At 38.4% G+C, this 24,208-nt stretch overlaps 1 protein-coding gene across 2 annotated transcripts in view; it reads left to right on the plus strand.

Moving 5' to 3' along the window:
- Positions 1-2,771: 2,771 nt before the first annotated feature.
- Positions 2,772-24,208, plus strand: part of LOC144665674 (uncharacterized) — a 31,984-nt gene continuing 10,547 nt past the window's right edge. Inside the window, exons 1-9 of one of the 2 annotated variants that reach the window (XM_078526955.1) lie at positions 2,772-2,997; positions 7,387-7,443; positions 9,126-9,251; positions 9,561-9,713; positions 11,256-11,376; positions 14,470-14,582; positions 15,377-15,448; positions 16,620-16,841; positions 18,042-18,215. In XM_078526955.1, coding sequence (XP_078383081.1) covers positions 2,892-2,997; positions 7,387-7,443; positions 9,126-9,251; positions 9,561-9,713; positions 11,256-11,376; positions 14,470-14,582; positions 15,377-15,448; positions 16,620-16,841; positions 18,042-18,215 — 1,144 coding nt within the window. In that variant the 5' untranslated portion in view covers positions 2,772-2,891. The remainder of the gene's footprint in view (positions 2,998-7,386; positions 7,444-9,125; positions 9,252-9,560; positions 9,714-11,255; positions 11,377-14,469; positions 14,583-15,376; positions 15,449-16,619; positions 16,842-18,041; positions 18,216-24,208) is intronic. The other variant, XM_078526954.1, reaches the window with a different exon arrangement.

Consider the following 24,208-nt stretch of genomic DNA (forward strand, 5'->3'; position numbering starts at 1 on the left):
TTTCGATTTGCCTTCAGCTAATGTAAAGTACTCCAGGACTGGAGGAGCTGTCCTTCTCGCATTTACTGCTGGTGGCATTTTTACTGTCTTCTTTACTTTCGCTGTTTTTTGCAGGTTTTAGAACTGTCCAATTGTCAAAGCTTCCAACAGGGAATTAAGTGTTTGTCTACTTGTAGGAATCCTCCTGCATTTTGGTCTGGTGTTAAGTAATATTTTTGAGCCTTTAAACACAATGTGTAAAATTATTTACCCGTTACGTTACGCTACCTATAACTTATGTTTACCTGTTTTGCTGGTTAAAGTGTTACGCATTGCAAGCGCTTTTGGAGTCCCAGTAATGCTCTTGCATAAGATTAGCCTTCATAACGTTAGATCACAAGTGATCATGCTTATGATTTTACATGTGTTACTTTTAGCTATGATACTACCGTGGCTCCTTTTAGACCCACCTTACAGAGCCAGATTTGTGTATCCCGAAAAATACATTTTCATCGAATGCAAAGGATATAATTCTTTGGTTTGGAAAAGCCTTTTCTTGGTTACCTGTGGTTATATTTTCTTTCAAGCATTAATTTGCACTCCCTGCTCTTTTAAAATTCGAAAAATCCCAGATAGATTTAGTGGGACTAAACGTTTGGCTTTTTCCATGTATATATTCTTGCTCTCATTTATCATCCTGTGGAGTTTTCAATGGATGGATGGTATGTGACTGTTGTGGACTGCGTCACCACAATGTTAAGTGCTTTCGGTTTCCTATGCTGCATATTCTTGCCAAAAATATATATCTTCCTGCTTAGACCAGAGCTCAATAATGTAGGAGCAATCCGCCACGAGGTGTCGCAGTATTCGTTTGAGAATAGTGCTGTGCATGTGACGCCCATAGATGTTAACCCTGACACTTCAAAGAATAGTGACGTTTCCAATTAAAATAATATTCGCCCTTTATTTTTTTGTTCTTTTACTGTAAATAAGAAGAGCAACCTTTATTAAATTAATGTTAGCTTCAAAAGTGTGATCCATTTAAAGTGAATAAAGTAGAGGCTAACGAAATATTAAGTGCCAGTTTTAGAGATCGTGCATTGTATAGCTGACCCAACAGTTTAAGAACTGGAACAGCTATTATTGGACAGCTTTTTAAATAGAAATAAATAATGCCACCTGTTTCAATGAGACAAATTGCTGCTAACTGAGTATGAATTACTTTCGGCCCATTGCACGATGTGGTCACATGGTACCTTAAGTTTTGGATGTCCCACTGCGTAACTTGCAGTCTTGCATGACTGATTTTGTAAAAAAAAATAATAAAATAAAAAATAAATGGTGTTTATAGTGGTCATGCACTTAGCTTCATATCTCTACGAGATAGCTAGTTTACAGGCATGCCACTGAAACAGAGGAAACAAATATTTTTAAATGAACATAACAAGGTTAAAAATCCCAACTGGCAGGAGGCAGACCAGTTGGCTATATACAAAGCGTGGTCGAGGATTTGAACTCGGAACAACCGAGAAACAAATCCAGCCAGTGGCCAGGGCAGGTCTTGAACCGGGGATCACCGGATTACAACACCAGCGCCCTAAACCACTCGGCCACGCTTGCCTCCCTTGTACCATGCGACCGGGTCGTGCAAAGGACATGTAACTCGCACAGCAAGAAAACGAAGATTTACTCAACTTTTCGACAAAAATAAAGTTTCGTAAAGTTCGAGTGTGAGCTTTACAGCGGTTTTATAAAGGAGCGCAAAGCTGCGAAAAAAAACCGTCGTAAAGGTCTGTAAAGCCACAGGCAGCCCAAGCTAACGATAAGAGCCACAGTGCTCTAAGACTCAATTTATTAGGATTTGTATGGGAATGAAACAATTTTGTTTTACGATGTATCAAATCGAAAGTTTTATGAATAAAATTGACTTACACTGTTGCTGTGTCGTGTTTTTTCTTGTTTGCCAGCTCCTCGAGCCAATTTGAAGTGATTTGGCTTGCTCGCTTAAAACGACGCCTGATGATCTTTTCCAACATTTTACTAGCATTAAAAAATTCTTTTTTTAAGCAAAAGTTATTCCACGGGTGTATGTAAAAAGTTTCATTAAACCTCTGGACCATAAAAAGTATTGCCGTTATCAATAAAATTGCAACTTATATGTGGTGTGTTTTTCGAGTACTTCCCTGCATAGCACATGGAAAGATAGATACCTACTATTATTATTTAGGGGATTCTTAAGCTTTTGAGGGATTTTTAGTAGGGGTCATCGATCGCTATTAAGACTACAGCCGAGTAAAAGTCACATAAAAGAAAGCATTATGGACCAATTATAATAAACCCCCTGGCTTTCTTAGATTTTGGAAGCCATTGTCAGTGTAGTTTATCTTCTCATGCAAAAGTAAACATAAGGGCTTGTGACAGCAATGGAATACAAAGTAAATGGGACAGCCTCATTAGTGCGCTTATTAAGGGTACATAATGTAGTAATTTATTAGCTTAAGAACCATCATTAAAATTAAATTCACTTGATTAAATGAACTTTCTTCAACTATAATTCGCGTCGTGAATTTAGCTTCAAGTCCTGAGTGCCTTGAGTTGACATGATCCGAGCCACGCTCTGATGTTCTTTCTTCTTAAACTTGATATCTGCTAAAGACTTTAAAGGCTTATTTCAAATCATTGTCTTTTGAATGTTTTAGCTTGTTTTCGATGCAAACAGGACAGAAATGAAGATTTGAACAGCTGACAATAAGACAATAGAGGAAACACATCAGTGTCTTGCAAGCCGGACGTGCCGCGGAAACAATTCCCATGAAATACGAGATTTTTTAACAAGTATAAAGTGCGTCATAAGTCAAATCACGTCGTAACAGCGATTTGCAACTCATTCAGTGTGTTCGTTTCAGGAAAATATGGCGAAAAATGTGTTTTGCTTCCTTTTAGTCTTTTGTTTGCAGTTTGTTCTTTGTTACACCAAGCCTGTGAATGAATGGCGCATTGGTCGTAATTCAGATACGGGTAAGTATCAATAGTTTTATTTAAATCTAGCTGCGGGGATTACTGTCAGCTTGGCCACAGCGCTTTTAAACTAAAACGCTCTCAGACTGTCGGCAAGAAAATGTTCGGCAGTTAGTGCATAATAAAATCCAGTTTTCAGATTGAATGGGCGGTAACACTAAATCAGTTGTGTTATTACAATGTGCATAAGGCACCATAATGATTTACTGATCGCGGCGTTTTGCTGAAAAGCCGATCGCTAAAACGATACATCGAGTCACGTTAAAGAAACGGCCGCCCAATACAATCTTATTTAACTCTATGTAGTAAATAATTTTCGATGTTCCATAGTATCGACGAGGGTTATTGAGCACTGGGTTTAATGGAAACTAAATAGGGATTCGTTAATTTGCTTTGTGGTCTCAAAACAAATGCAAGATCCATTCTCTTCAAGGGTCTGGGGTGTATTACTAAACTGCATATCGGGTCACGCAACACAGTTGTATTAAGCACTTTTAAAATTTATTATAAATAATCATCGATATCTTCAAGTATCAACGGAGGTCATTAAGTATTGGGAGTAATGACAACTAAATGAGAATTACTTTATTTCCTTTATGGTCCAAACGTTGGCGAAACCATTAAACTGGAGAGACTAGACAGTAACAATATTCTGCGATCTTTGACTTCTGTAATTGCGCCGTTAATCTGTGAAATCTTAAACGACACATATGCCTCGTAACGTGCATTAGGTATTTTCATCCTTATGCAATATTCCTTCAACTTATATTGTAATTTAAAAGTGTGTTTTAGAGGCACAGTTTATTTATAGTAAAGGGGGTCAATGCAGGATGCATGGCGATGCAAATGGAAAAAATATACAAATACTGAACAGAACGGTTCAAGAGTATAAAGTGGCAAATGACAAAGACGAACACAGCCTGAGGCAGTGCTCTGGAACCTTTTACCGCGAGAGTGTCACGAAGCAATATCCCTTAGGACTTTTATGAAAATGATCAACACGTCGGACATAATTAAAAATACCGATTTTAACAACCTCTATTGTAAGAGTTCTTAGCGCTTTTTATATTTTTATTGTTGTAACAATTTAGCAATTTAATTTATTTTTAGCGATAAGTTTAGCGTTTTTACCTTTATACAGTTTAATGTATCTGTTTTATTTACACACGACCCCACAAGCTATGTAGCTTTTTTTCCCCATCGTGTCTAAATAAAGGTTTTGATTGATAACAAAATTTAAAGAAAATACAATAACAGTAAAAAAATAATAATACAACACTGTCAAATTACGGTGTTATCGGGTGATCATGTGACTTAGGACACTACACGGTCAATAAGATTTTGCTCGGAGGCCTGCTAGATGTTCCGCGGCTACGGTCCTTATTGTCTAAGCTCTTGCAAATTGGGACGAACCAAACTGATGACTTGTCATTCTCATATTTAAAAATATCATTGTCACTGTCAGAAGTAATGTTTTAAAATATCGATGTCAGTAACAAAATAGTTTCTAGGCTAAAAAAGTAAACAACAGGTCTGGTGAAAACAATGCAATACAAACAAGGTGGGACAATCGTCTTCGCCTTTTTGTAAAATGTACATAATGCAGTAATTAATCAGCTTTAATTCATCTTTAAATTCCCATGACCTGTTTATTGCACTTTTCTATGCATCAAGAATTAAGCGTCAAGTAAATACTCACATATAGCTGATATGATATCAGCTACATTTAAATTTTCTATTACTACGTGAATTTCACAAACACATTTAAACGTAGGGCGCTGACAACATAAGAAGGTTACTGATTCATACCCCTGTCTGTTGGATGCTTTCGATTGAAATAGGACGACAATGAAGATTTTTACAGCTGCCACTAAGACAAAAATGTTTACACAGATATCTTGCGTATACCAGACGTGCTGTGAAAACTATCCCTAAAATAAAACCTGATGAAATACGATAATTTTTACACTAAGTGTGTGGTATGTAAATCACATCGTTGCAGGAATATCAGCTCTGGATACTCAACCTCTTCACTGGATCCTTTTTTGGGTCAAATCATGACGACATATGCATTTTTCTTCCTTTTCGGGTTCTTGGCTTGTACTTTGTTTGGTGTTACACAAAGCCTGACAATAAATGGCGTATTGTTGCTGATGCAGTGCAGAAACGGGTTGGAAAGGTGGAATTTTAAATTCTTTAGTTACTGTTTCACAGATAGAAAAAGATAAGTGAAGGTATCCAGCAGTTAGTTCATTATGGAAATGGTGGTAATACCGAAATAATTATTGCTGTTGTTTTTAAAGCCTGGTTCTCATAATCGCCCCGATCGTTTCTATTGCATCGATCGTTTGCAATTACTGAGACGATCGTAGGCATTTGAACCGATTAGAAGCGATCGGGGGTTCTCATATGATTGTCCCCATTGCCTGGTATGAGTAACTGAACTACGAAAAACGATCATTCTAGCCCTAGATCCAACACAATGGAAGCATTCAATGAAAAAAGAATTATAACATAGCTAGCAGAGCCGAGCAATCAAATTCAGTATACGTAAGCGTGCTCAAAATCTCGATGGAGCACGCTGATGACGTAATCGACTAGTGAAAATCTCACTGAGTAAAGTTCATACGCTGTGTTTGGCGAAAGCGATGACATATTATCTTCGGAATATGAAAAGTGAATCCTTTCAATATTTTTCCAAGGATACGAGCTACAAGGTAAGCTGTTTCTTATTACGAGACGGAGAGCGAAAGAGAAAATAAATTCGATTTTGCCGTCAAAGTTGTTTGTGTGCTTTTCTTCATTCAAACAACAACAACTAACGAGCGAGTCTCGAAGGACGAAAATCATTTTTTCACGGCCCTAATATGGAAGAATGGGCCAACCATGAATGACAACAGCTCGATGGTAGTAAAAACTAGCTGCCTGACGAAAGTTTTCGCGTTTTAAGCATCGCACCAAAGCGTCTACGGCTCTGTTGTGATTTTGCCGCTCGGGAAAAATTTACTTCATCGGGCGCTTCATTCAACTACAGTTTTCAGAAATAAATGTTTATTTACATCAATTACAAAAAAATCGGTCCAGAAAAATACTTGAAACTAAGCATGGAACCGAATTCTTTGACCCTTTTAACCATTGGAATCTGTTCGGCTGTTCGAGGTTGTTTTGTTTTAATTTTCTTCCACTCGGGAGTACTTACTCAAACATTTTAATTTTAATTCAGCGAAAACTAACCTCAGAATCAACAGCAGTATTTGCTGTTTTCGTCATTTTTTTTCTTCGCTCTGCAACCGTATAAACTTAGTCAATTTATCAGCGATTTGACACAAACTGCTTCAATCGCGTAAACTTGTACATGTGTAATTTATTGTTCGACCGCTAAGTTTATGTTCTCACACTGCACACAATAAACACAGTTTTTTTCCCGCGGCCGGTTTTGATGCACAATTTCACCGGCAATGTTATAAAACAATTGGTTCATGCTTTTAGCTGTGCTCCTTCGAGTTATGGAGCACTTGGGAAGTTTGGAGAGCACTCAAGAAGCTAGATTTGCCCTCGGCTATCGCCTCGGGCAACTCTTACGCTTCTTTCGTGCTATCCAAACTTCCCGCGTGCTCCATAACTCGATGGAGCACGCTAAAGCATGAACCAATTGTTAAAACTCGTGTTTGGAGGATCGCCCCAATCGCCGCAGACGTCAGCGATCGTCTGTGTAATGTTCTCATATAATCGCCCCAAACGCAAGTAAACTTTTTTACAAAGGCGATAGAAACGATCGGGGCGATTATATTGGAAGCAGCCTTAAGTGTTTAGCACGATACTATTCACTGATCGTTGATTTCCTTTAACCTCCTGTCGCAAAACGACATACTGGGTCTTCTGGTACCAGAAGATTTTTCTCGCGCCCAACGAAATACTTCGACTTCAGTTACCGAAATCGCAAACCGCGCATGAAAAGTCTCTGGGACCCAGGGTAAGTCCTCACTTATCCCAGACAATACCATGTATCTGACTGAAGTAATCAATAAAGTCAAGTAAATTATAAAAAAAAATTCTATTGTATCCTGTTTTATACTTTCTTCGTGTGGCAAAAAAAGGGCAAAGCAAAACCAAAAAAATTAATACTTTATTACAAATCATCTTCGATATTCAAAATTATCGAAGTTGTTAAACACTGGGTCTAATTACAAAGAAATAAGAGTCCTTTATGTCCAACCTTGTAATGTATTTAGTGGACGTTCTGCTCGCTTTTACACGTTGACTGCTGTAAATGCAGTATCTGAGAAATCTACACCAGAATTACGGATATCGATATATCGAGTAAAGGTATCACCCTTATGAACATTTATTTGAATGTAATTTAACTGTTTTACATGACTTCGTTTTCAGTTACGCTGAATAAAGCAGACGACGCTGATACAGAAATAGAGGAAATAGCTAATAAAGGTGATTGTTTACTTTTAAAGTTATTCAACAAAAAGTACAGTGTACAGTGTACAGTGTACTATATCATTAGTACAGTGCAGCCACACGGCTGCACTGTACTAATGATATGACCCCAAAACGAGACAATATTAAAAATAACAAAAGGGCTTCAGTTTTTATACGTTTGTCTTCTTGTTAATTAACAATGGCCGTTTTCACACTAGAAGACGGAGAAATTGTCTAGACGGACAATTCGTCTGACGATTTGTTTGTCTAGTTAACAAATGGTAAACGTCATAGCGTGCACTATTGAGTTACAGATGCACGCGGGAGGTTGCTAAGCACGAAAGATGCGTAAGAGTCGCCCGAGGCGATAGCCGAGGGCGACTCTAGCTTCTTGAGTGCTTAGCAAACCTCCCAAGTGTATCTGTAACTCAATAGTGCACGCTATGACGTTTACCATTTGTTTTATAGCACAACTTTTAGGATATTTATTAAAGTTTCTTTGTGTAAAAGTGCGCGCGCTTATTTGAAAAATTGCGTGTAGTGCTCGCGTAAACGCTGACGAAAACCTAAAAGAAAAAAAATTTCAAACTTGCATTATACCTCAAAGTCTTTCAGCATTATGGAGAAATGGTTTTTCTTATGTTTAGCTTTTTAAATTCACAGGAAAATCGAGAAAACTCGTAAAGTAGTGGCACTTTCTTATGTCATGTCGCAACAGATCAGCGCGCGCGCACAGGTTGAAGCATACGTCAGCGTGCACCCATGGGCAAATAGTAGACGCTAAATTAACCAATCAGAACGCGCGCTTTACTTTAGTTGTGCTATAATGTAAATTTAAGACGGTTTTTTTTTTTTTTTTTTTTTTTTTTTATTTATTTATTTATTTATTTATTTATTTATTTATTACATTTATTTATACACGATTAAAAACATGAAGAAGATACTACTAAATTACAGTTATAATATTATTTGACGACTTGTCCGTCAAGTTGTCTTTAAAAAATCGTCTTCCCAACGGCCAAATCGACGGACAAATTCAGACGACTTGTACGTCCAAAATCGTGTCCGTCCCGTTTTCACACGAAGACGATTTGTCCGTGTCTAGTGTGAAAACCAATAAGCCAATGAGTTGCGTCATACTCAGTCGAACTATAAATGGAAAAATAATATAAAGGAGAGAAAGCATATTATACAATACCTGGGACAATTTTCGCCTGCCTATTGGTCGAAAATTTTGGATGACCGAAACTTGTAACCCAACGTAAGGCAAATTTCCGAAAAACTTGAGAAATTGTCGCGACATTTCCAAAGCAAAGTCCGGCACTTTGTTAAAAGTAAAATTTCAACTGGAACAATTGGGACGAAATTTCCCCCACATTCGTTGGATTGAAGTTAAAAAAAAAATCCGTCCTTACGAGCTGTCACATACACGCGCGATTTCGCATTGATTTTCGAACTAGTTCTCCGGTATATTTTCTGTGTTTTGTTGTATAAAACAAATCGATCAACTTATTTCATGGTGTGAAGTGTTTTAGACCATAGAAAAGATGCCATAAAATCTCGAAAACTTTGTAGTGAAACCACTCGTCTTTATGGCTTGTAGTTCCACTTAAATGGTGAACATTGTAGGACATCAATTGTATGGTCTGTAAGAGTGTACCCATACAATACTTTTTTATTATTATAATTGATTTCAGAGTACGAAACAGTTCATGGCCGCATTTTGGCAGTCAACATGGCGCACCTTAGAAAGAAAAGACAAATAGCTGAAAACGGAAGCTTGGGCGAAAACGCCTTTCGTAAGATAGAAGAAGCAAACGGTGGTGAGTAAGAATAAGTTTCAGTATAAACTTTTTTTTGATTTGGCAGAAAAGTACGTAGATGTATTTATAATATCCAAGCATACATTTTTGTCATTTTTTAAGCTTCGCAGTTTTTTCTTTTTTTTTTCTGCTCTTTAGTTCAGATCCCTTAGTTTTGACTTTGAGCAATGTCAAACTCCAGTAGCCTCGATCAGTTTTCGAACAACTCGACCCAGAATACATCGTCGCGGTAAATGACGTAAACGTAGCGAATTACTAAATGTTAGGTTGAAAAGCACAGCCCTCACGACCACTTGTCTGCTCTACTAGCGAACATATCAGAGTTTTATCAAGGGGATATCGACCTGGATCCCGAATTGGAGGAGTACGTGCAAAGTGGAGGGCACTCAAGAAATGCCATAAGAGCTCGTAAAAGGCTGTGGACCAGTCGTATTATACCGTACCGGATACCATCGTACATGAGTATGTATACTTGCAAAGAAAACATAATTATTGTAGATAATGGTTAATATGCAGTGATTTATAGTTTCTGAGGTAATCCACTAGGCTTGGGCAAACGACCGTATCTGTGTATTAAATGCAAACTATCAAGTCAAAACGTGCGCATATAATAAAAACGCTACATCCGTGGTCAAGGAGAGGACATGGTCATAAGTTGAGACCTACCTTGGTGCCGCATTTTTGTTAGTCTTCTTAGCAACCGTTAATGTGGTCCCCACACAACACTTCAGTGGGAAAAAGCGTCACGGCACGACCCAAATAACTGCTCCAAAGAAAACAACAATTGGCCTCTATATTTTTTCTTCCCACGTTTTTTTTACCTTTCTGGGCCTTAATTTTATCCCACATCAAACGAATGGCGATGGACCTGGACACGTTATGTTAAAATGTTGGGAAAAGAAAACCAAAGCTAAGAGCTATTCCTCGGCTTTGATAATCTGATCTTAATTCGCATGGAATTTTTCTATATTTTCTCGCCGTTTACTTCTAAGTATAATTTTTGACTACGACGATCTATCAAACAATCGTGGTAGTCCTTCTTCTTCTTGCCAGACAATTCGTTTGTCAAAAATGCTTCGCTGTGTGTAGCATTTTTAACTCACTTAGGGACGGACCGTTATTTTTTTGGAGGGGGGGGGGGGGGGATAAAAAATATTGAAAAAATTGTTTGCAGGGCCTGGAAAGACAAAATAAATTGTTTGCAAACATGATATGTATAACGAAAAATAGTTAGAATTTCGAAAAAAATGTTTGCAGAGGTGTATAAACTAAAAAAAAAAAGTAAGCAGAGGAAAATGTTTCCACCCCCCCCCCCCTCCAAGAAAATAATGGTCCGTCCCTTATAGTCAAATTAACAACATTTAGTAGAAACTCAGCTGTGTTCTATTGGAAATTCCCGAATCTGATTGGTTCTCCCACTGTTTTCTATTAGGGTTGGTCGCCGATAGAAAACAGTCGCGCGCGCGTAGCTCTTTAAGCGGTGAATTTTCGTGATTTTTGTCTTCAAAGTGCACAAAATTGTAGGTTTTGGACTTCAATCCTTTAGAGTTTCTACTAAAACAATTAGACTACTCGCCCTCGTTTCCTATGAGCGATAGTCAACTCGGCTGTGCCTCGTTGACTATTTGCTCATAGAAAACTCGGGCTCGTAGTCTAATTGTTAATTAACAGTCAACTGACATATTATTAAATGACATTCAAATCTGATATTTGTGTGTTCATTTAGTGATTTATTTTTACATTTCTTTTACTTACCTTAGTTTCATATTTGTTTTTTTTTTTAATTTTTTTTTTTATATACTTTGTAAGCTTTTTAATAGATTTAAGAGTACACATTTTAAGAATTTTAGTATTTTTTAACGTAGTTTTTAGCAATTTTTTTTAATCTGTTATGCGCATTTGATCATTATTTACATGCATAATTTGCGCATTACAAATTATTAAATTATTATTATAATTATTATTATTATTATTATTATTATTAATGTTTCTGCTTTACATTAGGTCACATAACTACGAATGTCCAAAAAGCCATAAGCGAGTTTCACAGCAAGACGTGCGTGAGATTTGTAAATTACATCGGCGGCTATCACAAAAACTACATTGAGTTTGGAAACCGCAAAGGGTAAGTCACAGTGAACACACAACTATTTAGCTATGGACCAACCCAAACCTATTTAAACTCTTTATTTTTTTGCTTTTTAAAATCCAAAATTTATATTTGTGTCGTAGGAAACCTAAATATAATGGTGACTTTTTTTATTATTAAAAAGCAACGAAACTGTTAACAAGCATTTTTGGCTGCGGATGGCCTGGATGAATATGGATGGCAATTGAAAAATTAAGAATAAACCAAAGTTTAATTATTATGTGTCTTTTGTTTAAAGATAATGTTTTTCATGGCTTAAGTTGCATACAACTAATTTAAGAACAGTTTTGACCAAAGATCTGCGAGAACCTCGTGACGTAGCTTCTTTAATGTTATTCTTCCGTATGTTGGACTAACCTGTTCGTAAGGTTCGAAAACGTTTACTAAGGATAAAATAAAAAAATCAAAGGCTCTATGAGCAAAGTCGTGAATGTGGTATATTATAAACTGATAGCCCAGAATTAGCCAAAATAAATTTTAAATGTCTGCTGACAAACAACATTTTTTGTAATTGTCTATGAAATCTGTTAACATATGTCACAGTTGAGTCATGTTTAAAATTCTAGCTGGTAAGTGATAAATAACCTCATATTCTAACTGAAAACTAACCATCCAGTAGTCCATCGAGGCCTTCTAGCTAAGCAGCTAAGAAGTGAAGATTATTTCAGAGCTTAAAATAATTAATGCTGAGAGAGACACGTATAGTGGTAACAAGATATGAGGTACCTTAAGATGCTGTGAAGCTGGTAATGGAAAGAAGCTAGGGATTTTTTCCACCAAACTGTTTCACATTTGCTAAAGGGTTCTTTAATTAATAACCAGGTAGCTCAGCCATTTTATACAGGACAGTGGTATTATTCGACATACATTTTTTTCTGTTAAAGAATGGCAGACACTGTGTCAGAAGGCAAATAATTAAAAGAAACTAACAGATGCCTCATACATGTGACTTCTAAGAATTGAAATTGGCAGGAAACAGTAAAGCCAACATAATTTATTATCAATTTAGAGGCGTGATACATGTAACAAATGAAAACTGCTGCTTATTTCCTTTTCTGGTATCTTTACTTGCAACCAAAAAGTTTACTTTACCCCTTTACATGCCACGAAAATCATCAATGCATTTTAATCAGCCTTATTAATTCATTTTTAAATAATCTCTATACATTGCCAGCCATCCTGCAAAGATTTGGTGGCCATGTTGGATTAAAGGATCTGAACCTTAAAGCTTGTTTATCTTTTACTCTTTGTTTTCAGCAGTCAATAACAATAACTCCAAATATTTTATTTTTCAAGCTGTACAGTCTGCTAAAAGTCAATTTATAGAGAGCAGTATTCACTGTTTGTGAAAAATATATGAGAGTAAATTTGAAATAAAATTCTTTTTCTGATCATGTGTTTCATACAACGTTACGGCAGGAGGATGTTCATTCCAGCCCACACCTCTTGACAGCCTAGCCCCATGCAGAGTTCAGTGATGTGTTGTATTGCAGGATATTGTTTTGGCGAATCTATAAATTAATTCAAAATTCTATGTGCCTTGTTAAAATAAATCTGTAGGACAACACGTACAACAAACCATCTAAGTGTAAGCAATTTGTTATTTATCAGCATGGCATGCAACCAGGTTCCTTTTTGGCTGAGATAAGGGGGGGGGGGGGGGGGGGAGGCATAGGAAATGTACAGAAATCGACCTTAAGGTTACTATTGTTATATTAGTGGCTATTACATTTTAGTGCTTTTAGTGAGTTGGGCGAAAATCGCTTAATTTAGTACTTGCTAAAATTTGTCTTGGTCAAACTTCAAGTACCCCGGTACCTCCCCGGTACCCCCTTCCCACCCTAATGGAACACAAAAATGGATACTGGTAACTTTGTTCTTTTAGGCAATGCAATTTATATTTATTCAATGTCAAGATATGGTAGTCTTTTTCTTTTACTGAACATTTATTTTCATCTTAGCCATATATTCATCACCAGCCAGTAAAAGCTGGTTTACACGATATATTTACTATTTTTTGAAGTTTTTGGAAAATCCCTATATAGTCGCTAAATCTTGCTCAGAAAAAATCGTTAAAATTAATAGCTGCTAACAATAGTACTCTCTCAGTATTTCTTTGAATGTCTACCCCATAGCACTCAGTGGATGTTGACAAAGCAAAAAATTACCTGAGTGCAATGATACACCCCTGGAGAACTACAATTACCACAGTTGAACTAATATGTCCCTTTTTGACAGACCATGTGTATGAAGAAAAAATAATTGTAAGGGTTTGATGCATAATACTGTGTTTACAAATGTAGTTTTGCCTTCAAAAGCAGAGCAAATTTATCATTCACATAACATGATAAGGCTTGCTACCTAATGAGCTACGAATGCCAGAGGAAATTTTGATTTAAGTTTAAGTCATGAGACAGATGTACTTGGGAACTTCGTTAACGAGAGTGTGACAACGAATATAAAATATTACGAGATACAAAAACTTGACGAACGTGCAAATGAATGGTCGACCGAAAGACAAAGCAAGCCAACTATAGATATCTCTAATTGTTTCCAAACGCATCAGTTTAATCTTGCTGAGTGAGACTAATTTGTAGCGGAAAATACTGCCTTATTTAGGGTGATTTATTACTTACCAACTATTTGATTGCATTTCAATGGAAGATAATTTCATATCCGCGGACTTTCAAAATAAGCTATTGTTCGGCGTGCAAGTTTCTTGCTTCCTTGCATTGGCCATCCTTTCCATTGCATTGTGTGTAAATGTGGATTCGAGCACTGGCCTCACTAGAAAAATTCCTTCCAGAAAGGAAAAAATATTCGTATTCTCCTGATGTACATCCACAAGTTTGCATTACAACTCGGGAAACCAGCCCTTGTACATCCGCCATTTTGAACTTAATTTAAACTTAATATAAAATTGCCAGGTTACCAAGGGAGTTTACACAAATTTAATTGAATTTCTCCAGCAAACCGCTATAAGTCGTTCTTTGCATTCACGACTTAAAAATGAGAACTTTGATGTCCTTCGTTCTCCATTCATCATTTGAGACTTTCTGCTTATGCTAGATGCTCATCCAAGGTGGGCAAGTATTACGCTCAGCCTGGGAGGCAGCTACTCTCCATTGGTAACGGATGCAATCATGTGGGAACAATCATTCATGAGTTGATGCATGCGTTAGGTGAGAAACAGTATATATTAAATCGTCAATTAAATCTTCACTTCAAAATAAAACTGCATATTTTTAAATAAAACATACATTTAAATATGTTTATTCACCGCATAAAAAAGGCATCAACAAAACAACAAAAAAGGCCTTATCGAAACGGTGCACGCACCGATATACTTTGAACTTTGAACTTTGAACTTTGACTTCGAACTGAAACCTGGTGTAAATATGAATTATGACTGACGCTGTCCAGAACTGCATCTCGACAGTGATCACCACTCTGAAAAGAGACAGGTGGTATCTTCATGTACCCCCCACCCCCTCCCTCTCCACCATAACATATTTTTATAGCCCCCACTCTATCCGAAGTAGAAACTAAGAAAAATATTCAAACATCCTTGTGCCATTTCTCCACCAATGCAAGCTTCATGCACACCAAATATAAAAAATGTCTCAACTCAAATTTTGAGGCGGCCAATAAATTTTGACCATTTGGCTACTCAGATAGGTGGTATCTTGCATAGCCCCTCTACCCCTACACGAGGTGGGTCCTCATCGAGTACACTTGTTATGAACACTTCCCTAACAAAACTGATCAATCATGTCAATCATTTGACTAAACACCATTGGCCGAAGAACAGAATTTTTTGACCCTAAAGATGACGTTTCGTCGTCGAAACTCGGCCCCCAAAAAATTCTAACCTCACCAGAACGATTACCACAAACTTACTACCTAGGATTTCCATTTTTTTAGGAATCTTTTTCTTATTAACTTTATAATGAAATTAAATTGTATTCTGTGCTAGGTTTCTTTCACGAACAATCACGAATAGACAGAGATAAATACGTGAAGATATATTGGGAGAACATTCTAAAAGGTAAGAAAGGAGGAATTTTTTTTATTTTTTTCCATTTTTGGCCGCAGATTGAGCATTTGCCTAAAGCTCTGTGGGATGAACATCTACAAGCTTCTTTATTATATAGACGCAACTGGTGTTTCTTAATACACCACTCGTGAAATTCAACCGAAACTAATTCAGAACCTTTCTGGCGACAATCGACGATTTGTGTAAGACTGACATGATCCATTTTATTTTCATTTTCGTTCAATACAAGTTTGTATGTGACAGAATTCATAAAAAATAATAGTGTTTTTACAGTGAAGAAACAAGCTAACTTTGTTCTGTGGAGAAAGGGAGGGCATGGGTGTGCTGTTTAACAGTTAGACTAATAGCCCGACTTTTCTTTTTGCTATTACATGTACTAGAAACTCAGATCAGTCGTGCTCTATTGGAAAACTGAGAATTTAAATGGTTCTCCCATTGTTTCGATTTCCTGATAGAGCATGATCGCGTGCGCGTTGCTCTTAAAAAGGAAATTATTCTTGATTTTTGCCTTAAAAGTACATTAAATTGTAAGGTTTAGAATGCATCCCTTTAGAATTTGCAAGACCGAGTAGTAATCGTTATTTAGTCACCCAGTACCGAGGCGAAGCCGAGTTGACTATCGCTCATAGAAAACGAAGGTGGGTAGTCTAATTAACAATTAGACTACGAGCCCAAGTTTTCTATGAGCAAATAGTCAACGAGGCGCAGCCGAGTTGACTATCGCTCATAGAAAACGAGGGCGAGTAGTCTAATAGTTTTAGTAGAAATTCTAAAGGATTGCAGTCCAAAACCTACAATATTGTGCACTTTGAAGACAAAAATCAAGAAAATTTACCGCTTAAAGAGCTACGCCAGCGCGCGACTGTTTTCTATCGGCGAATAGAAATCAATGGGAGAACCAATCAGATTCGCGGATTTCCAATAGAACACAGCTGAGTTTCTACTAATTGTTTCTATAGAGCAGTCCACTTATAAGGCAAAAACAAACAAAAAATAACTTTACATGGGAAAGTGCACGTGTGAGCAATGGAGCTCTATCAACGAAAAGAAAACCATGGGAGAACCAATCAGGTTCGCGGATCTCTTATAAAACAGGACTAAGTTTTTACTAGTTTTTGCTGACCTTCCTTCTAAAATCTACATCATTTTTGTTCTTTGCAAGGATTTTCATCTCAGTTTGACAAGTACAGCTGGGAGACTATCGATGATCTGGGCGTGTCTTATGACTATCAATCAATCATGCACTATGACCGAAAGGCATTCACTAAAAACGGCAAACCAACCATTGTGGCTATTGGGAACGAGAACATGGAGTTTAGGAATCCGGATTTCAAACTCAGTACGCGAGACGCATTGGAAATAAACGCTTTATACGACTGCAAGAGTGAGTATTACTTTAGAAATATGGTGTAAGTGGTTGTGTACATACAGAAGATATTCGAAACGGAGAATGTTACATCATGGTGTCATTTTAAATAATTAATTAAATAAATAAATAAATAAATAAATAAATAAATAAATGAATGAATTAAAAATAAAATAAAGAAATATAAATAAATGAATGAATAAATAAATAAAAGCATCAACCAAGACTGCGAAGAACCAATGAAAACAAACAAAAACGAAGACAGAGAAAAAAAAAGGAGAGCAAAGCAAAAAAAAAAAAAAGAATTTAAATCAAAACAACGGAATTGGTTGTTTTTGTTGTAACTAAAAATTATTTTGTGTTAAACATTCCACACATAAATGGAAATCACTCCTTGTATGGACTCTTATACATGTTGAGAAATGTATGATATCAAAGAATGGCCAAAAGACAGTAAGGATTCGCCATGCCATGATGTCATCATGTTGTATATAAAAAGCGTACATGAAACTGTTAACTATAGCTAGATATGTTACAATGGTTAAAAAATTTTCAGGGGCCGAACTGGCAGACTGCAGTAATTTCAGTTTTTCTTTTGGTAAGCAAGGTAGTTTTGCTGTCTGAAGGGGCAGCTCTGTTATGACATTGGCATTTCCCTTGCATTTTTTGATCTACATGACATCGAAATTTTACATTACTATTTTCTTGTGTGTAGTACACAATAATCCGAGACTTAAGAGGGAACTTAAATTTTGAAATAAAAAGGGGGGTCACCATATTTGTTTAGGAGCAAGAAGACCTTGTATATTCCATATAATTTATTTATAAATCCTCTGCGAGAACTGGCAAAGTACACTTTTTTAGCGAAAATTTATTTTTCAAACATAGGAATTAATCTGTTTTCATTTTTCAGAAAGAATTTGATTGCTACACCCAATATATGAGAAAAAAATTGATAGGTCACCAGACTCGTTTACGAGAAAGCGGCAATTTACTTCGCTCGGGGACTAAGCTGTATAGAAAAAAAAAACGCCATTCTGTTTATGTGCGCGCACTCGCGCGGCTAATTACGTGTAAAATTCTGCGCAGTAAAGATGCGCAATGCAATACAGGGCAATGACCTTAAGGTTGTTGTCGTCAGTTGCAAAACGGCATGACGCTCAAAATATTTATAATATTTATAATTTATCGGTATCATTATTTTTTTTTATTTTTCAGCAACATCGTATGGCTGGGCTACATGGTCGGGCTGGACACCATGTGATGGTAATTGCTATCGAACCCGAGAAAGATTCTGCTATAACTCTGGGAACTTGCAGTCTTGTGGTGGGAACGTTAATGCGTACGGAGTGGAAACTCAAAAACAGAAGTGTCCCTCTAATATATGTCCAGGTAAAGATGGATACGACTAAATACACACGCAGTTTTAAATTATAACTGACTTCCCCTTATCAGTAGCGTTATGATGTGTGGAAAAGTCTCATGACAAGCTTTACAGTCGTCATTTAGATCTTTTTATATCACTGCATTGCAGGTAGTATCGTATTATTTATTTTGCATTAAGCTTATATATAAATAACACACTAAGGCAAACGTTCGGTCTACGATAGATCATTAGCAAGGAAAAGTGGGTGAAGTCTTTGTTCGATCCAAGTGGCCCATCAGGCCGGAGCATTTCCCGGTTTCAGTAGCATGAGGCGACTAAGAGTATTTCTACCCCCCCCCCCCCCCCCTGGATGCCACTACGCAGTGACCACTCGATCCTGAGTCCAGCGCACTAACCGTTGTGCCATATCGCGCTCTGCGATTCGTCATCAGTTTTATAAATTCTCATCACTGTTGGTAATTGTCGTGGCGCTCCACGAAAAATAACATTGGAACTGTCCCGTGTGTATTGCGTCATTCGGGATTCGGGAATCCCGAGAACACGTGCGATAAGAAGGAAGATTCGAGCCGCCATGTTGTATGATGTTGTGTTTGTAAAGGAAAGAAAAGGTAAAAACTCGCCCAACGCGACATGGTAGCAGAGCGAGCGGATTAAAGACGAAATCAAAAACAAAGAAAGCCGTACCTATCGTTTGAAGCCGTTCATTTCATCCTCAGCCGAATAATTCTTTCCTCGACGCCGTTTAGTGTTGTCAACAACATCAGCCTCGAATCAGCCGAGTTGACGAATTGCCTTGAAACCTAGCCGAGTCCTTCAGAGACATGGCAGACTTGGGATCCATTAAGAGACAAATCGGAGCAAGAAAAAGACATGTTGTTCTTAACATTGACACAGCAAAGGAAATCAAACAGCGACCCATTGATGGCGATCTTGAAATAATCCTGGACGAAACTCGTGACAAACGCGATCAATTGCAGCAGCATTTAAGAGTGTATGAAAGTCTCCGAACGCAACTCGAAGACGCTGCAAAAGCCGTAGGAAAACGAGAGTATGAAAAAGTTATGGAGGATTATGAAGAATACTCCAATCTTGCATTCGAAGCCGAACAACTTGTTGTGGGACTTTCGTGGGACTTTCGTCGAAACTGGACATGATTAAAGACAGAATGGAATTCAAACTTAGGAGAGGAAGTGTGAAAGTAAACATCGAACTGGAGGAGAAGATGCTTCAAATCGAGCAACAGAAAGCCGAGATCGAGCACCGAAAGTTGCAAATAGAAGCAGAGAGGCTCAACCTAGAGAAAGAAAAACTGAAGAAGAAAATTGAGACTGAAACAGCAAAAACAGGTACGAAACCTAACACTGTCAAATTACCAAAGCTCGATTTTAGCAAATTTAGCGGGAAATTATTGAAATGGCAGGAGTTTTGGGACTCCTTTGACTCAGCAATACACTCCAATGAATCTCTCAGCCCAGTAGAGAAAATGAATTACCTTAGAGCTAAATTAGAGGGAGAAGCTGCAGAAGTAATCTCGGGGTTAACCTTGACAAATGCTAACTATCAGGAAGCAATCAGACTATTGCAAAAACGCTTTGGTCAAAATGAGATTATCATCAATGCTCATTATACTAGTCTCATGGATTTACCTGCCTCCTCAAGCCATACATCAGCCTTACGCACGAGCTATGACACAATAGAGAAACACCTAAGATCACTACAAGCCCTGGGAGAGGACGTAAACACAAAAATGCTCGTATCCCTGATTATGTCAAAGCTACCCAAAGATGTGATTACTCACCTGACTGACCACAAAGTGGATGATCAAGAATGGTCAGTACAGCTACTGAGAGATAAGTTGCATAGATACATTACCAATCGAGAAAATGCTGAGAGACAGTGTGGGACTCCCAAAGATGAAAGTAAACACCCTATTGGAAACATGTGGCCCACACTTCAGGACAGTGAACGTAAAACTACTACCGAAGCATTGTTCTCTGTTCCCAAACCTCCCAAAGATCAGAAATTCAGAAGAAATGTCTGTATCTATTGCAATGGAAAACACTGGAGTGACGAATGTAGAAAGTACCCCACTGTGGCAGCCAGAAAAGAAAAGATAAAGGGACACTGTTTCATATGCCTAAAACAAGGTCATAATCAGAAAGATTGCACGTCTAACAAGGTGTGTGCTCATTGTCAGCAGAAGAAACGTCATCACAGAAGTCTTTGCATTAACAAATTTCCAGAGAAACCGGCAGAAACTGTAAACACAGTGACTGAACCGATATCCACCACCATCACAGCAGAGAATACCCTGCTAGCTTCTGATGAGCATGTACTAATGCAAACAGCCACTGCTGAAGTAGAAGATCTACAAAAATCAAGAAAAGAGACTGTCCGATTACTTCTGGATACAGGTAGCCAAAGAACCTACATCACTGAACAGCTGGCAGAAAGACTTCAGTTGCCAATCAAAGGATCTGAGACCCTGACAGTCTACACATTCAGTTCATCCAAACCCAGACAGCTACAGACTCCTGTTACTGAACTCAGGCTGTTAACCAAAGATGGTTCATCCCTGCATTTGAGAGTCAATGTTGTACCCAAAATTACTGGTACCCTGCAAAGAGCAAGCTTTGATACAAAGAACATTGAACACCTTCTTAAGGACATTACACTTGCTGATTCAATCCCCACTTCGAAAGAAGCCGCCAGCATAGAGCTACTGCTTGGAAATGACTATTATTGTGACATTTTCTCTGGTGACATATCAATGAAACAAGTTATTCCAGGATTGAATCTCATGGCATCCAAGTTGGGATGGATTCTGACAGGCAGAGTTAAGTCTCAAGAAGCTCAATCTGCTCCTTCTGTGTCAATGCTCACATACACATCCAGTCCAATCAGAGCACATCTTGCTGCACAAGAACTACCTATTGAACATACAACAACATTGGAAGAATTCTGGAAACTTGAAACACTCGGAATCAGTGAACCTATGTGTGTGACTGATGATGATGAAGCCCTGCAGAAATTTAATGACACTGTCAGATTTGAAGATGGGCGTTACCAAGTAACCTGGCCCTGGAAAGAAGAGTCCCCCTCGTTGCCAACCAATTATGAACTGGCAATGGGAAGATTGAGAACCCTTGTCAATAGACTCATGAGAAACCCAGAACACCTGACAAAATATGATGCAGTCATTCAGGACCAATTACAAAAGGGCATCATTGAAGTTGTACCTGATGAAGATTCCGCAAACACATTGAAGCATTACATCCCACATCATGAGATAGTGACACCCGAGAAGACCACCACAAAGATACGCATTGTCTTTGATGCCTCCGCTAAAACCAGAAAGGGAAGTCAAAGCCTGAATGAAAGCTTACATCGTGGCCCAATAATACTAGAAGATTTGTGCGGACTTCTGATGAGGTTTAGACTTAACAAAGTCGCCGTGGTTGCTGATGTCTAAAAAGCTTTTCATCAAGTGGGACTTCAACCTGAAGACAGAGACGTAACCAGATTTGTTTGGTTAAAAGATGCCACAAAGCCTACCCTGGAAAACAATGTCCAGGTACTGAGATTTACCAGAGTTCCATTTGGAATGATATCTAGCCCATTCCTGCTGGCTGCAACGGTCAAGTACCACCTGAACAGAGCAGATACCCCAGTAGCCAAGAAGATTTCAGACAACATGTACGTGGACAACATGATAACAGGAGTTGCCACATCAGAAGAAGCAGACGAATTCTACAAAGAAGCAAAGTGCCTTTTCCAGTCCTCGTCAATGAATCTCCGTGAGTGGGCATCAAACTCTCAAGACTTCCTCCAGAGCGTCCCAGAAAGTTTCCGAACAAGCGGAGACACTATGAAAGTCCTTGGAACCACCTGGAACATGAACAGTGACACACTTATTATCAATGGATCTCACACTTCATCCTTTCAAGTCACTTCCAAAAGAGAAGCATTGCAGTCTATCAGCAGAATTTATGATCCATTAGGTTTCTTCTCTCCAGCCACACTCAATGGAAAACTATTCATTCAAGAACTATGGAAACAAGAGTTAGACTGGGATGAAACACTCAATGAATCACAACAGCAAGAGTGGTACAAGCTACATGAAGACCTTAGCCCACTGTCCTCCCTGTCCATACCAAGATACATCGGAGGAAATGAATACAAACTGTTCTGTTTCACTGATGCTTCAGCCAAGGCATACTCAGCAACTGTATACCTGTACTCCGCAGTGGACAAAACCGCCAATGTTAACCTGGTATTCTCCAAAGCACGTGTTGCCCCAACAAAGCAACTCAGCATTCCAAGACTGGAACTGTTAGCTCTTCTTATTGGAACTAGATGCCTAAACTATGTTACTGAACAACTCCAGTTACCAGTGTCTGACCGGATTCTGTGGACCGACTCGCAGTGTGTTCTCCACTGGATGAAAAGCCACAAACCCCTACCCGTATTTGTCCAGAACAGGCTGAAAGAGATAACCTCTCACAAAGATATCAAGTTCAGATATGTCACCACAACCCAGAATCCAGCTGACTTAGCCACCAGAGGTGTTTCCACAGAAGAACTTATTAACAATCAATTGTGATGGCATGGACCATCTTGGCTCGGTGATCAAGAGACCAAGTGGCCTTCGTGGGACTTTCAGCAAATTGACGAAAACTCATTGCAAAAGATGGCCAAACAGCCTGCTGGTCCGCAGATCATGTATGAGACCTCATCCCTGAATGGAATAGATCGCCCGAAAGAGCAACCTGACAAGCCATTTTCCCCGTTTGGACTGAGTGAAAACAATTATTCATCCCTAACAAGACTTCTCAGAGTGACTGCATGGTGCTGGCGATTTATTCACAAACTTCAAAAGAAGAGCATCGATAAAGGAGCACTTAAAGCTGAAGAAATCAACCAAGTGAAAACCATGTGGGAAAGACATGTCCAGAACAGCAGTTTTGCATCAGAGATCAAAGCAATCAATAATAATACAAGAAACAATCTGAAGAGTCAACTAGGACTGAAAGTAGATGAAAATGGAATCCTCCGTTGTCATGGCAGGTTGATCAGAGAAAATCTCCCAGAAAGTACCTTCTACCCCAAGCTTCTACCGAAGAACCACGCCTTTACAAGCTTAGTCATCAACAGCTTTCATGAAAAGTTGATGCATGCTGGAGTATCCCATACATTGTCAGCTATCAGAAGAGAATTCTGGATACCACAAGGAAGAGCAACAGTGAGAAAAGTTCTCCTGAACTGTCGAAGATGTAGAAGACATCAAGGAGGCCCATACAGAATGCCCCAGATGGCTCCATACCCAGCCCCAAGAATAGAAGAATCATCACCCTTTACATATACCCGCCTTGACTATCTGGGACCCTTGTATGTGAAAATGAATGGCCAATCAGCAACACAAAAGGTGTGGGTCTGCCTATTTACCTGCTTAGCAGTCAGAGCTGTTCATTTAGAAATCATTAATGACATGTCTGCAGAACAATTCCTCTTGTGCCTTAGAAGATTTATCTCCAGGCGTGGCAAGCCGAAAGAGATTATATCGGACAATGCCTCACAATTCAAGCTAGCGAAGTCCACTGTTGATGAAGCATGGAAGTTTGCCACCACTAGCCCTGACATGCAAAGCTATCTTGCCAATGAAGGAATCAAATGGAGCTTCATCATTAAACTGGCCCCCTGGATGGGTGGCTTCTATGAACGTCTTGTAGGACTTGTGGAGCAGGCTCTTCGAAAGAGTATTGGAAAGATCTGTTTGAACATTGTCCAATTTGAAACCATTCTTACAGAAGTCACAGCTGTTGTAAATTCACGACCACTAGTGTACGTGGGAGCTGATCTGAATTCTGGATTCGCACTAACCCCTGGTGACTTTCTTAGTCTAAATCCAAAAACCGGTGTACCATTCCTAACAGCAGAAGACGAACAGCCGCAAGATCCAGACTTTGTTGAAAGACTAAGTTCTGCACCGAAACTTCTG

The sequence above is a fragment of the Oculina patagonica genome, chromosome 9 (assembly GCF_052425735.1).
Source record: "Oculina patagonica isolate OP01 chromosome 9, crgOcupat, whole genome shotgun sequence".
Lineage (NCBI taxonomy): Eukaryota > Metazoa > Cnidaria > Anthozoa > Scleractinia > Oculinidae > Oculina > Oculina patagonica.